This window comes from Cherax quadricarinatus, unplaced genomic scaffold, assembly GCF_038502225.1.
Source record: "Cherax quadricarinatus isolate ZL_2023a unplaced genomic scaffold, ASM3850222v1 Contig98, whole genome shotgun sequence".
NCBI lineage: Eukaryota > Metazoa > Arthropoda > Malacostraca > Decapoda > Parastacidae > Cherax > Cherax quadricarinatus.
In genome coordinates, this window is record NW_027195124.1 from 152,557 (window position 1) to 168,625 (window position 16,069).

A 16,069-nucleotide genomic window follows, 5' to 3' on the forward strand; every position below is an offset into this window, starting at 1 on the left:
TGCTCAAACTCCTTAACCTCAAAGCTTCATTCACCCTCTAACCATTTCTGGGATGACCCTTACCCCCCAGTCTTACTTCAACCCCAGATTTATACAACCTTCTTATCACTCTCACTCTCTACATGTCCAAGCCACCTCAACAACTCAGCCCTCTGAATTATACCCTTGGTGATCCCACAGTGCCTTTTAATTTCTATGCTCTGACATCTTCACTGCCTCTAGCCTCATCTTCATTGCAGCATTCAAAACCCATGTCTCTCCCATATAAATGTGTTGGTACCACAGTACTCGGGTGCATTCCCTTTTTTTGCCTCCATAATTAAACGTTTCTTTCCGCAGATACTTAATACATCACTCACCTTTTTTTCCCATATCTATTCTATGGTTCACCTCATCTTTCATTAAACCATTGGCTTCATGTGTGGTATAATAGTGAAGTGGGGATTGTTGTTGGAGGGATATGTCACAGACCATGTGATATGAAGATACAATTGAAGTGGCTTATGATCCTTGTACAGCTATTAGATCTTAGACTGACATGTGACCTTTACTTGGTAACTGGGCTATGCATTATGATATATATTCCTGTAAATTGTGTAGTGCATTTGTTCTTAACTTTTTTAAATGCCTTTATCCCCCTCACCTGTCTTAGCAATATAAACACAAATGCAGTATAATGTGATCCTTTATTGACTACGTTTCGCCCACACAGTGGGCTTTTTCAAGTCACAAACAGAACTGTTTGTGACTTGAAAAAGCCCACTGTGTGGGCGAAACGTAGATCACATTATACTGCAATAGCAAATTTGTGGCAATATCAAATGCAGTATATGTGACTTTATTGACTACGTTTCGCCCACACAGTGGGCTTTTTCAAGTCACAAACAGAACTGTTTGTGACTTTTGGGCGAAATAGTCAATGCCATTGCCATTGTGTTGGTATTTTATACCATTTATTTCCTTCACCTGTCTTAATTTTCTTTTATACTTCCTGTCAAAAATAGTTTAAAACCTTAATTTCATTTGGAAAGCTTTTTCATTTTTACGGAAAAATAAATGTAAAGGTGAAGTAGATCAATAACTCAGTTATTTTTTTTTTTTTTTATTAACACATCGGCCGATTCCCACCAAGGCAGGGTGGCCCGAAAAAGAAAAACTTTCATCATCATTTGCTCCATCACTGTCTTGCCAGAGGGGTGCTTTGCACTACAGATATAAAACTGCAACATTAACACCCCTCCTTCCGAGTGTAGACAATGTACTTCCAATCTCCAGGACTCAAGTCCTGCCTGCCGGTTTCCATGAATCCCTTCATAAATATTACTTTGCTCACACTCCAACAGCACTTCAAGTATTAAAAACCATTTGTCTCCATTCACTCCTATCAAATACACTCATGCACACTTGCTGGAAGTCCAAGCCCCTTGCACACAAAACCTCCTTTACCCCCCTCTTTTACCCCCTTCTAAGGCCAACCCCTACCCCACCTTCCCTCCACTACAGATTTATACACTCTCGAAGTCTTTCTGTTTTGTTCCATTCTCTCTACATGTCCAAAAAACCTCAATAACCCCTCCCCAGCCTTCTGGATTATAGTTTTGGTAATCCCACACCTTCTCCTAATTTCCAATCTACGAATTCTCTGCATTATATTCAAACCACACATTGCCCTCAGACATAACATCTCCACTGCCTCCAGCCTTCTCCTCGTTGCAACATTCATCACCCATGCTTCACACCCATACAAGAATGTTGGTACAACTATACTCTTATACATTCCCCTTTTTGCTTCCATGGACAAAGTTCTTTGTCTCCACAGACTCCTAAGTGCACCACTCACCCTTTTCCCCTCATCAGTTCTGCGATTCACCTCATCTTTCATAGACCCATCTGCTGACATGTCCACTTCCAAATATATGAATACATTCACCTCCTCCATACTCTCCCTCCAATCTGATATCCAGTCTTTTGCCACCTAATCTTTTTGCTATCCTCATAACCTTACTCGTTCCTATATTCACTTTTAATTTTCTTCTTTTACATACCCTACTAAATTCATCCACCAACCTCTGCAACTTCTCTTCAGAATCTCCCAAAAGCACCATGTCATCAGCAAAGAGCAACTATGACAACTCCCACTTTGTGTTTGATTCTTTATCTTTTAACTCCACACCTCTTGCCAAGACCCTAGCATTCACTTCTCTTACAACCCCATCTATAAATATATTGAACAACCACAGTGACATCACACATCCTTGTCTAAGGCCTACTTTTAATATATATATATATAATAATCTCCCTGTAGGTAGTAGGTTGGTAGACAGCAACCGTCCAGGGAGGTACTACCGTCTCGCCAAGTGAGTGTAAAATGAAAGCCTGTAATTGTTTTACATGATGGTAGGATTGCTGGTGTCTTTTGTCTGTCTCATAAATATGCAAGATTACAGGTAAGTCTTGCTACTTCTACTTACACTTAGGTCACACTACACATACATGTACAAGCATATATATACACACCCCTCTGGGTTTTCTTCTATTTTCTTTCTAATTCTTGTTCTTGTTTATTTCCTCTTATCTCCATGGGGAAGTGGAACAGAATTCTTCCTCTGTAAGCCATGCGTGTCGTAAGAGGCGACTAAAATGCCGGGAGCAAGGGGCTAGTAACCCCTTCTCCTGTATATATTACTAAATTTAAAAGGAGAAACTTCAGTTTTTTCTTTTGGGCCACCCCACCTCGGTGGGATACGGCTGGTATGTTGAAAGAAGAAGAAGAAGAATAATCTCCCTCTCTCCTCGCCACATTATCCTCGTAAAAACTCTTCACTGCCCTCAGTAACCTACCTCCTATACCATATACCTGCAACATCTGCCACATTGCCCCCCTATCCACCCTGTCATATGCCTTTTCTAAATCCATAAATGCCACAAAAACCTCTTTACTCTTATCTAAATACTGTTCACCTATGTTTCACTATAAACACTTGGTCTACACACCCCCTACCTTTCCTGAAACCTCCTTGTTCATCTGCTATCCTACTCTCTGTCTTACTCTTAATTCTTTCAATAATACACTTTACCAGGTGTACTCAACAGACTGTATCCCACCAAGGCAGGGTGGCCCAAAAAGAAAAATGAATGTTTTTCTTATTAAATTTATTTTTTTTTAGGAGAAGGGGTGACTAGCCCCTTGCTCCCATTCAACAGACTTATTCCCATATAATTTTTGCCCTCTCTTTTATCCCCTGTGCCTTTATATAAAGGAACTATGCTGTCTGCCAATCCCTAGGTACCTTACCCTCTTCCATACATTTATTAAATAATAGCACCAACCACTCCAAAACTACATCCCCTCCTGCTTTTAACATTTCTATCTTTATCCCATCAATCCCAGTTGCCTTACTCCCTTTCATTCTACCCACTGCCTCACGAACTTCCCCCACACTCACAACTGGCTCTTCCTCACTCCTACAAGATGTTATTGTCTTACTTAGTGTCTTTTTGTTGATGTTTTTAAGTATGATGCTTGTGTTTTTTTTTTTTTTAGAAATAACGATACACATCATCACTGGCATTGAGAGTTTCTAGCCTCTATTCTTATGTGTAGAAGTGTTGAAAAATCTGTGTTTTAGACCCCAAAAATTAATTGTCTTTCATACACTTAGTGTTTTGAATTGATCAGCTTTGCTCTAGGTATCCCCCTCCCTATCAAGGACCACTGGTCTAGTGATTATTCCTGAATGCCTTTTGAAGGCAAGTGTACAGGATTACGTTAACAAGATGTATGCTATAAGTAGCACATTGTGTGCCACTATAAAAACTAAAGTCATGAACTTGAGATATTGAGATGAAGGAACCTTGTGATCCAGTCATTGAAAATCAGGACTACACATATATATGTCATGTGTGTTTACATCTGTGCATTAAAAATTTTCAGTATGCATATATCTAGTTTTAAAATTTTCTTCTTTGTCCTTTTAGTAATTGAATACAGAAGAAAGGTTGCTAGCCCTTTGCATTCTAGCCACCTTTTGCAGCATGCATGGCTTATAGGGAAAGAATTCTATGGCTCACTCTCCCCATGGGATAAAAAAGGAAAGAAATCTACCTGGCAACCAACAGGACCTCAGAGGTCATCCTCACAGTGTTGCTGTGACTCTTCCTTTACTCTGGGAATGCTGTTTGATTAGTGTGTTACAGTCAGTGGGTAATCTGACTGATGTTGTCATGTCAGCACACTTCTGGATAGATGGTGATTGGGTGAATGTTAGTGAATGTGTTTTCTTCTTTGGACATCATGAATGTAATAAAGTTGGTAGAATGACCGACAATATGTAAAGTAAAAGGACACAAGTGCAACTAATGTGACATTTTCATTGTGGCAACGTTTCACTCTCCAGGCTTGACAAAGCTCCTGGAGAGTGAAATGTTGCCACAATAAAAATTTCACATTAGTTGCACTTGTGTCCTTTTACTTTACATACGACATCATGAATGTTGGTAAATGTGTTTTCTTCTTTGGGCATCCTGCCTTGGCAAGAAATGGCCACTGAGTTAAAAAAAAAATGTGTAGTAAAGCACGCAAGAATCACGTGAGAAGTGGCTGCTTCGAAATACTGTGTGGAGCGAGGTGCTGAGGACCATCCCTGGGTAAGATTGATGCATACTAAACTCCAAGGGGAAAAATGTTCTAAGCCTTTAAAGAAGTTTCTCTTACCAGGTTTGTTGAACCATTTAGGAATATAATATTTTGCCTTACTTTCACCAGTATAGGATCTTGCCACTTTTAGCATTTTCCATATTGTCTTCTCTCTCTCTCTTTTTTAATAGCTGTGCTCTGGCTGCACTCAGCTGACAGACATTAATCAACAATCATCATCTTTACAGGCTTTTTTTTCTCTTTGTTTGACCATCAGCATGGAAAACACTGGCTCATGTTGGAATTTTATAATAAAAATAAAATTCTGTACCTATTACTCATATCAGTTGCAGACCTACATGCTGCACCAGGCTGGAAGAAGTAGATAACCATATGTTTTGTTTGGTTAAGAATCAAAGACAGCTGGATTGCACAACTTGTTCTGTTGGCATAGTCAGTGTGGGAAAATTGCATCCCTAAGAATAAAAGTTTATTAGGAAAAAATTGACTTCCTAGGTGAAAAGGATTCTCTGTAGTTCATTTAGTGATTGCCTTCCTGTTCACTGTTTTAAGGATGAAAGAAAGTAACTGGTAGATCAGTAGAATGAGTTAAAAGAGGAGGTAGTCAATGCTACAACTACTGGAATATTTTAAAAATAATAACCTGTTAGAATGTGGAAGGAGGCATATCCAAGTGAAAACGTAGTAGACAGGTTTGAAACTGTCAATTTACAGGTAGGATTAATAGGCAATCATTTTCATAGTGGTTCTATGTACTGAAAGATGTTGCCCAGTCTTCAGAATGTAGTAGTTCAGATACAGTGTAAATACAGTAGGTACATATTAATAAATTAAGTTGTGCAAATTCTCAGAGATACAGAAGAGTGTCCAAGACATAGAATGCAAGAACAAGATGGAGCACTGCAGCAGGCCTACTGGCCCATGCTTAACAGGTATAAGTCACACCTGCTTAAGGAGAAAGGAGCACTGCTGTAGGCCTATTGGTCCAAGCTAGTTAGGTCCAACTTACACCCACCCACACCCACTCATGTACTTGTTAAAACTATTTTTAAAGCTATACAAGGTTTTAGCTTCAGTGCTACTCGTGAGTTTGTTCCACTCATCTACATCTCCAGTGCTTTCGTATATCCTTGCTGTGAATCCTGTCAAGGTTAGATATTTTAGCACATTATTTACATTCTTCTTCTTCTTTCAACAAACCGGCCGTATCCCACCGAGGCAGGGTGGCCCAAAAAGAAAAACGAAAGTTCCTCTTTTTAAATTTAGTAATTTATACAGGAGAAGGGGTTACTAGCCCCTTGCTCCTGGCATTTTAGTTGCCTTTTACAACACGTATAGCTTACGGAGGAAGAATTCTGTTCCACTTCCCCATGGAGATAAGAGGAAATAAACAAGAACAAGAACTAGTAAGAAAATAGAAGAAAACCCAGAGGGGTGTGTATATATATGCTTGTACATGTATGTGTAGTGTGACCTAAGTGTAAGTAGAAGTAGCAAGACATACCTGAAACCTTGCATGTTCATGAGACAGAAAAATGGACACCAGCAATCCTTCTTTCTTCCTTTCAACACACCGGCCGTATCCCACCGAGGCGGGGTGGCCCAAAAGGAAAAACGAAAGTTTCTCCTTTTACATTTAGTAATATATACAGGAGAAGAGGTTACTAGCCCCTTGCTCCTGGCATTTTAGTTTCCTCTTACAACACGCATGGCTTACGGAGGAAGAATTCTGTTCCACTTCCCATGGAGGTAAGAGGAAATAAACAAGAACAAGAACTAGTAAGAAAAATGGAAGAAAACCCAGAGGGGTGTATATATACATATATGCTTGTACATGTATGTGTAGTGTGACCTAAGTGTAAGTAGAAGTAGCAAGACGTACCTGAAACCTTGCATGTTTATGAGACAGAAAAATGGACACCAGCAATCCTACCATCATGTAAAACAGTTACAGGCTTTCGTTTTACACTCACTTGGCAGGACGGTAGTACCTCCCTGGGCAGTTGCTGTCTACCAACCTACTGCCTAGACATTATTTACATCTCCATTATTTATTTCTGTTTTCCATTTATGTACCTCAGTCATATTTCCCAAATTCTGTGTCTTTTTAGAGAGTGCAGATTCAGTGCACTCAGTCTATCCAGTCTATTCTCGAAAAGATTTCTGATACATAGGATCAACTTTGTCATCCTCTGTACATTTTCCAGTGCATTTACGTTCTGCAATATGGTGACCAGAACTGTGCAGAAATCTAAATGAGGCCTCACCAACATTATATAGAGTTGAATAATAACCTGAGGACTCCTGTTATTTATACTTCTTGATATGAAGCCAGGAATTCTATTCACTGTATGTGACCACTTACACACTGTTGTCTTGGCTTTAGATTACTGCTAACCAAAACTGCTAAATCTTTTTTTTCATTCAGAGTGATTAAAATCTACATTATCTTATAAGTATAGTGGTTAAGATCGGCATAGGTTTAATTTCTGCACTTTAGTTGATTTTTAACCTTAGTAATGTTTGATATACACAATTAAAAAGTAGTTAGTGACGTTACATAAATTTTAATTGTATTTATTTTCAGGGGCCTTTCAGCTGTTTGAACAATGCACGATATGGTATTGCATGGGGTGCCTTAGGGGCAGCAGAATTCTGCTTGGATGCTGCACGTAGTTATACACTAGACAGAAAGCAGTTTGGACGTCCTCTGGCAAACAACCAACTCATACAGAAGAAGATGGCTGATGCACTGACTGAAATTTCTCTAGGCCTTCAAGGCTGCCTACATGTTGGCCGTCTGAAGGACAAAGGCAAGTAAGTAGCCGTGATACACCACTTGTTTTTTACTTCAGTTTACATTGGATTGTAATTAATTAACAATATAAATAATGTTAGTAGGTAGTAGGTTGGTAGACAGCAACTGCCCAGGGAGGTACTACCGTCCTGCCAAGTGAGTGCAAAACGAAAGCCTGTAATTGTTTTACATGATGGTAGGATTGCTGGTGTCTTTTTTCTGTCTCATAAACATGCAAGATTTCAGGTACGTCTTGCTACTTCTACTTACACTTAGGTCACACTACACATACATGTACAAGCATATATATACACACTCCTCTGGGTTTTCTGCTATTTTCTTACTAGTTCTTATTCTTGTTTATTTTCTCTTATCTCCATGGGGAAGTGGAACAGAATTCTTCCTCCGTAAGCCATGCGTGTTGTAAGAGGCGACTAAAATGCCGGGAGCAAGGGGCTAGTAACCCCTTCTCCTGTATAAATTACTAAATTTAAAAAGAGAAACTTTTGTTTTTCTTTTTGGGCCACCCTGCCTTGGTGGGATACGGCCGGTTTGTTGAAAGAAGAAGAAGAAGAATAAATAATGTTAGTAGGTAGTAGGTTGGTAGACAGCAACTGCCCAGGGAGGTACTACCGTCCTGCCAAGTGAGAGTAAAATGAAAGCCTGTAATTGTTTTACATGATGGTAGGACTGCTGGTGTCCTTTTTTCTGTCTCATAAACATACAAGATTTCAGGTATGTCTTGCTACTTCTACTTACACTTAGGTCACACTACACATACATGTACAAGCATATAAATACACACCCCTCTGGGTTTTCTGCTATTTTCTTTCTAGTTCTTGTTGTTTTGTATTTCCTCTTATCTCCATGGGGAAGTGGGACAGAATTCTTCCTCTGTAAGCCATGCATGTTGTAAGAGGTGACTAAAATGCCGGGAGCAAGGGGCTAGTAACCCCTTCTCTTGTATAAATTACTATATTTAAAAAGAGAAACTTTCGTTTTTCTTTTTGGGCCACCCTGCCTTGGGATACGGCTGGTTTGTTGAAAAAAAAAAACTTGTTAATTTGTTTTATTTAATGATGTCCTTTCATTATTAAAAAAGGTAGTACTACATGCAGGCCAAAGCAGTTTATATTGAGTCATCCATTTCATGGAGCTCAGGTCACTTCACAGGCTGAATGAGATAGAATATTTTTTTCCATGTTGGCAGTTCCCACCAAGGTTGGGTAATCTAAGGTAGGAACCATTTACTACCACTCTGCCACATTCCCACCCATGCTTGAGAGTGCAGGCATTGCACTTCCCATCTCCTGAGCTCAAGTTATATTTTCTTCATTTTGTAGTATGTTTGTAAGCTAGTTGCATTTTAATGACAAGCTGATATCATGGCTAGTTTAATCAGGCATCCCATTAAACATACGTACATACACATGTTGAACCTTTATTTGGCTGCATTGTTCATTTTTTCCTACAGCTACTTTAGGTGCATTTAATCGGACTTTTACTGTAGTATGTCAGACACAATTAACTGGTTAATGACCACTTATTGCTCATACAATGACTAGATTTCCTGGTGATTGATGACCCTTACCTTCCTTGCATAACTGCTTCCATTCAAATATCAAGCACTCAAAGAGAGACAGGTCTCCACAGGTATATCAAGCACTCCGAGAGAGACAGGTCTCCATAGATACAGTGGAACCTTAAATATCAAACTTTCTTTGGTCCAGAAGGCTGTTCGAGTGCCTTTACCGAATTAATTTATTCCCATGAGGAATAATGTAAATTAGGTTAGTCCATTTCAGACCCTCAAAAATACACTTATAAAAGCACTTACAAAAATACACTTACATAATTGGTTGTGTTGGGAGCAGTTCGATTTTTGAGGTTCCACTGTATATCAAACACTCCGAGAGAGATAGGTCTCCACAGATATATCAAGCACTCTGAGAGACAGGACTGAATCATCTGTTTTCTACATCAACAGTCAACACAGTGTTTTCATATCCTATGCATCATAAGCTTAAATGTGAGGAACCTGGGAGTAATGTTTATATATAAAATTTGTTAATGAGCCAAGGAGTTGCAGGTTCTGGTCATGTCTGAGAGAGAGGCATTCTACCAGTTTTATCCTCGCTTATTGAATGCATAACACAAAAACACATGAAAATTATTAAAAATATTGAGAAAAGTAGGGGATATCACCTCGTGTTTTTTGTTATTGTTGGGTTGAATGGTTGTGACAGCCCAGGGTGTTGTGCTTTGTTGCATTGTTGCAACTGCCCAGGAAGTTGTGAGAGGTTTGGGTCTGTTACAACCCTTTGATAACTTCAAATTTTTTTGTTGGCATAATATTTTGGATTTGAGCTAATTCTGTGTTTCAGAGGCCATATCTCTAAATCTTTCTTCTTTCAACAAACTGTCCATATCCCACCAAGGCAGGGTGACCCAAAAAGAAAAACAAAAGTTTCTCTTTTTAACTTTAGTAATGCATACAGGGGAAGGGGCTACTAGCCCCTTGCTCCCGGCATTTTAATCACCTCTTACGACATGAGTGGCTTACAGAGTAAGAATTCTGTTCCATTTCCCCATGGAGATAAGAGGAAATATACAAGAACTAGTAAGAAAATAGAAGAAAACCCAGAGGGTGTGTGTATACATATGCTTGTACACATGTGTAGTGTGACATAAGTGTAAGTAGAAGTATGAAGATGTACCTGAAATTTTGCAGGTTTATGAGACAGAAAAAAGACACCAGCAGTCCTACCATCATGTAAAACAGTTACAGGCTCCTGTTTTACACTCACTTGGCAGGACGGTAGTACCTCCCTGGGCGGTTGCTATCAACCTACTCCCTAAAATATCTCTAAATATTGCTCTGATTTGTTCAATATTGACTTTCAGTTAAAAGAAGAGGTTTAGGAAATTTACATTTTATTCAAAATCCTATAGCTTATTTACAGTTCAGGGGTCTTACAAATTTATTTAATGGTTGCCCATCAGTAAAAACAGAACCCCATAAATGTCAGAAGACAATTGCACCTGAGTGTTAATCTACTGTGTAGGTAGCATTCTGGGGAGGAGGAGGAGGAGGGTGGCATTTCTTAGATAGGGCTGGACTTTGAAGTAAGGGGTTTAGAATTTTTTCTTTGCCTTTGTAAGGAAATCTTTTTTCCTTATTGCTTAGGGCTTTCTCTCAATATTTGAGTTAATTATCTGTGTGCTTTGACATTTTAGGGTCACCCCTGAGATGATAAGTCTTCTGAAGCGAAATTCTTGTGGAAAGGCTCTTGACATTGCAAGACATGCACGAGACATGCTTGGTGGGAATGGAATTTGTGATGAGTATCACATTATTCGACATGTTATGAATCTGGAAGCTGTCAACACCTATGAGGGTAAGAGAGATTATTAGTGGAGTACATGAAATTGCTTCTTTAGTATATTAAAATTGCTTCTTCAGTACATTTATTTTTTTTTATTAACACATCGGCCATTTCCCACTAAGGTAGGGTGGCCTGAAAAAAGAAAAATTTACACCATCCTTCACTCCATCACTATCTCACCAGAGGCACACTTACACTACAGTTGTAAAACTACAACATGAACAGTTCTCCTTCAGAGTGCAGGCACTGTACTTTCCATCTCCAGGACTCAAGTCCGGCCTGCTGGCTTCTCAGAATCCCTTCAGGAATGTTACCTTGCTCACACTCCAACAGCACATCAAGTCTTAAAAGCCAATTGTCTCCATTCGCTCCTATCTAACGCACTCACACATGCTTGCTAGAAGTCTAAGCCCCTCGCACACAAAACCTCCTTTACCCCCTCCCTCCAACCTTTCCTAGGCCGACCTCTACCCTGCCTTCCCTCCACTACAGATTTATACACTTTTGAAGTCATTCTATTTTGTATCAATCCCTCTATATGTCCGAACCACCTCAACAACCCCTCCTCACCCCTCTGGACAATAGTTTTGGTAATCCCGCACCTCCTCCTAATTTCCAAACTACAAATTCGCTGCATTACATTCACACCACACATTGCCCTCAGACATGACATCTCCACTGCCTCCAGCCTTCTCCTCGTTGCAACATTCACCACCCATGCTTCACACCCATATAAGAGCGTTGATATACCTGTACTCTCATACATTTCTCTCTTTGCTTCCATGGACAAAGTTCTTTGTCTCCACAGACTCCTTGGTACACCACTTACCTTTTCCCCTCGTCAATTCTATAATTCACCTCATCTTTCATAGACCCATCTGCTGACACATCCTCTCCTAAATATCTGAATACATTCACCACCTCCATACTCTCTCCCTCCAACCTGATATTCAATCTTTCATTACCTAATTTTTTTGTTATCCTCATCACCTTATTCTTTCCTATATTCACTTTAAATTTTCCTCTTTTACATGCCCTACCAAACTCATCCACCAATCTCTGTAACTTCTCTTCAGAATCTTCCAAACCTTTTGCCAACACCCAAGCACTCACTACTCTTACAACCTCATCTATAAATACATTGAACAACCATGGTGATATCACACATCCTTGTCCAAAGCCTACTTTTACTGGGAAATAATCTCCCTCTCTCCTACATACTCTAACCCAAGCCTCACTATTCTCGTAAAAACTTATCACTGCTTTCAATAACCTACCTCTTATTCCATACATTTGCAACATCTGCCACATTGTCCCCCTATCCACCGTGTCATATTTTTTTTTTCAACAAACCAGCCATATCAAACCAAGGCAGGGTGGCCCAAAAAGAAAAACGAAATTCTCTCTTTTTAAATTTAGTAATTTATACAAGAGAAGGGGTTACTAGGCCCTTGCTGCTGGCATTTTAGTCGCCTCTTACAACATGCATGGCTTACGGAGGAAGAATTCTGTTCCACTTCCTCATGGAGATAAGAGGAAATAAACAAGAACAAGAACTAGAAAGAAAATAGAAGAAAACCCAGAGGGGTGTGTATATATATATGCTTGTACATGTATGTGTAGTGTGACCTAAGTGTAAGTAGAAGTAGCAAGACGTACCTGAAATCTCTCATGTTTTCTTTCTTTCATCACACCAGCCATATCCCACCGAGGCAGGGTGGTCCAAAAGGAAAAACAAAAGTTTCTCCTTTTACATTTAGTAATATATACAGGAGAAGAGGTTACCAACCCCTTGCTCCTGGCATTTTAGTCGCCTCTTACAACACACATGGCTTACGGAATATTGTAAAGTAGATTAGTCCATTACAGACCCCCAAACATACACGTACAAACGCACTTACATAAATACACTTACATAATTGGTCGCATTTGGAGGTGATCGTTATGCGGGGGTCCACTGTATATGTTTGTACATGTATGTGTAGTGTGACCTAAGTGTAAATAGAAGTAGCAAGATGTACCTGAAATCTTGCATGTGTATGAGACAATAAAAAGACACCAGCAATCCTACCATCATGTAAAACAATTACAGGCTTCTGTTTTACACTCACTTGGCAGGACGGTAGTACCTTCCTGGGTGGTTGCTGGCTATCAACCTACTACCTAGGACCCTGTCATATCTTCTTTCAACACATCGGCCGTATCCCACCGAGGCGGGGTGGCCCAAAAGGAAAAACAAAAGTTTCTCCTTTTACATTTAGTAATATATACAGGAGAAGGGGTTACTAGCTCCTTGCTCCCGGCATTTTAGTCGCCTCTTACAACACGCATGGCTTACGGAGGAAGAATTCTGTTCCACTTCCCCATGGAGGTAAGAGGAAATAAACAAGAACAAGAACTATAAAGAAAATAGAAGAAAACCCAAAGGGGTGTGTATATATATGCTTGTACATGTATGTGTAGTGTGACCTAAGTGTAAGTAGAAGTAGCAAGACGTACCTGTAATCTTGCATATTTATGAGACAGACAAAAGACACCAGCAATCCTACCATCATGTAAAACAATTACAGGCTTTCGTTTTACACTCACTTGGCAGGACGGTAGTACCTCCCTGGGTGGTTGCTGGCTACCAACCTACTACCTAGGACCCTGTCATATATCTTTTCCAAATCCATAAATGCCACATAAGCCTCTTTACCCTTATCTAGATACTGTTCACCTATATGTTTCATTGTAAACACTTGGTCTACACACCCTCTACCCTTGCTAAAGTCTCCTTGTTCATCGGCTACCCTACTCTCCGTCTTACTCTTAACTCTTTCAATAATAACTCTCCCATGCACTTTACTAGGTATACTCAACAGACTTATTTCCCTGTAATTTTTGCAATCTCTTTTGTCCCTTTTGCCTTTATACAGTGGAATTATACATGCTCTCTGCCAATCCCTAGGTACCTTACCCTCTTCTATACATTTATGAAATAAAAGCATCAACCACTTTAAAACTAATTGATTGGAACAATGTGATAGGAAATCTTAAGTCTAGTGACTTTCTGGATACGGTTCATGATTGCATTTTAAAACCGTTTGTGACAGAACCAACTAGAGGAAACAACCTGCTTGACTTGGTTCTTGCCAACAAAGAATCACTAGTTAATATTCTTGAGGTTAATGACGAGCTTGGGGAAAGTGATCACAAATCACTTAGTTTCAATATATCATGGAATTACCCAGATAACTGTCCCAGATTTTCACTTGGCCGACTTCATGGGACTGAAAAATTACTTGGGTGAGCTAAATTGGGATGACCTGACTGTAGGTCAGGTAGGTGGTGTTGGTTGCCAGTATGATATGTTTCAGAGCATAGTGCTGGCTGCCCAGACAACTTTTGTTCTGAGTAGGTAGGAGGAAGTTCGGGCGAGATATAAGTGACTATTGGCAGAAAGGTGGGCTAGTGCAAAGATGAGTAGTGGGGGGGTTGAAGAGGGTTGGAATAGTTTTAAAAATGCAGTATTAGAATGTGGGGCAGAAGTTTGTGGTTATAGGAGGGTGGGGGCAGGAGGAAAGAGGAGTGATTGGTGGAATGATGGAGTAAAGGGTGTGATAAAAGAGAAAAAGGTAGCTTACAAGAGGTTTTTACAAAGCAGAAGTGTTATAAGAAGAGCAGAGTATATGGAGAGTAAAAGAAAGGTGAAGAGAGTGGTGAGAGAGTGCAAAAGGAGAGCAGATGAAAGAGTGGGAGAGGCACTGTCAAGAAATTTTAATGAAAATAAGAAAAAATTTTGGAGTGAGTTAAACAAGTTAAGAAAGCCTAGGGAAAGTATGGATTTGTCAGTTAAAAACAGAGTAGGGGAGTTAGTAGATGGGGAGAGGGAGGTATTAGGTAGATGGAGAGAATATTTTGAGGAACTTTTAAATGTTGAGGAAGAAAGGGAGGCAGTAATTTCATGCACTGGCCAGGGAGGTATACCATCTTTTAGGAGTGAAGAAGAGCAGAATGTAAGTGTGGTGGAGGTACGTGAGGCATTACATAGAATGAAAGGGGGTAAAGCAGCTGAAACTGATGGGATCATGACAGAAATGTTAAAAGCAGGGGGGGATATAGTGTTGGAATGGTTGGTACTTTTGTTTAACCCTTTGAGGGTTTTGGTCGTACTAGTACGTCTTACGCGTAGGGGTTTTTGTCGTACTAGTACGCATAAATTCTAGCGGCCTCAAATCTCACAGGAAAAGGCTGATAAGCCTAGATGTGAGAGAATGGGTCTGTGTGGTGGGTGTGCGCAGTAGGAAAAAAATCTGGCACCCAGTGGTGCATTGTGGGAATGCCATCATAGTACACAATTTCCACCATGCCTCGCGGTAAGAAGTTCCTCACTCCTCGGCGAATTGGGACACTTTTGTTCCCCAGTGACAGTTCTAATACAGATGGAAGTGACAGTGAAGATGAGTTTCAAGGTTCTGGTGAGGTTTTGACCGAAACTAATGACCATAATATGGGTAATAGTGAGGAAAACCCAGACAACCCACAGCCTTCCACCTCTGGTGCTGGGCCATCTTGTTCACGTTCAGTTGTACCAGAATCAAAGAGGAAACTCCTATTTTCCAAAATCCCAGACTCAGATGTGAGCATTGGTGATGATAGTGATAGTGATTATGAACTACAAGCTCTTCAAACTTGTTCCAAGAATGGAGGATGAGGAGGAGGCAGAGGAGGAGGAGGCAGAGGAGGAGGAGGCAAGAGGAGGAGGAGGCAAGAGGAGGAGGAGGCAAAAGGAGGAGGAGGCAAGAGGAGGAGGAGGCAAGAGGAGGAGGAGGCAGAAGAGGAGGAGGAGGAGGAAGAAGAGGAGGAGGAGGAGGAGGAAGAAGAAGAGGAGGAGGAGGAAGAAGAGGAGGAGGAGGAAGAAGAAGAGGAGGAGGAGGAGGAGGAAGAAGAATACGTAATGATAACAATAATACATAATAATAATAATACATAATAATAATAATAGGTAATAATAAATGTTCACCCATGACAGTAACAAGATAAGGGGAGATAACATCTGATAAGTGCTGACGTTTGATGAGGGTAAGTGAGGGTAGAGCTGATGCCAAAAGATGAAATAAACATCTCCCTCCCTTTGTTTTTGCTGGTATACTAACATTTCTGTCTGTCTATTTGCCTGTCTGTCAAGCTCCCTGTCTATCCGTCTAGCTCTCTGTCTCAGAGAGCCACAAGACTGTGTCATCACTT

The 16,069-nt window shown here is 40.2% G+C and overlaps 1 protein-coding gene across 4 annotated transcripts in view; it reads left to right on the top strand.

Moving 5' to 3' along the window:
- The window catches only part of LOC128694358 (glutaryl-CoA dehydrogenase, mitochondrial), a 175,532-nt gene that overhangs the window by 73,311 nt on the left and 86,152 nt on the right, over positions 1–16,069 (top strand). For all 4 annotated transcript variants that reach the window (XM_070080041.1, XM_070080040.1, XM_070080042.1 and 1 more), the window contains exons 8-9: positions 7,245–7,474; positions 10,692–10,852. In XM_070080041.1, coding sequence (XP_069936142.1) covers positions 7,245–7,474; positions 10,692–10,852 — 391 coding nt within the window. The remainder of the gene's footprint in view (positions 1–7,244; positions 7,475–10,691; positions 10,853–16,069) is intronic.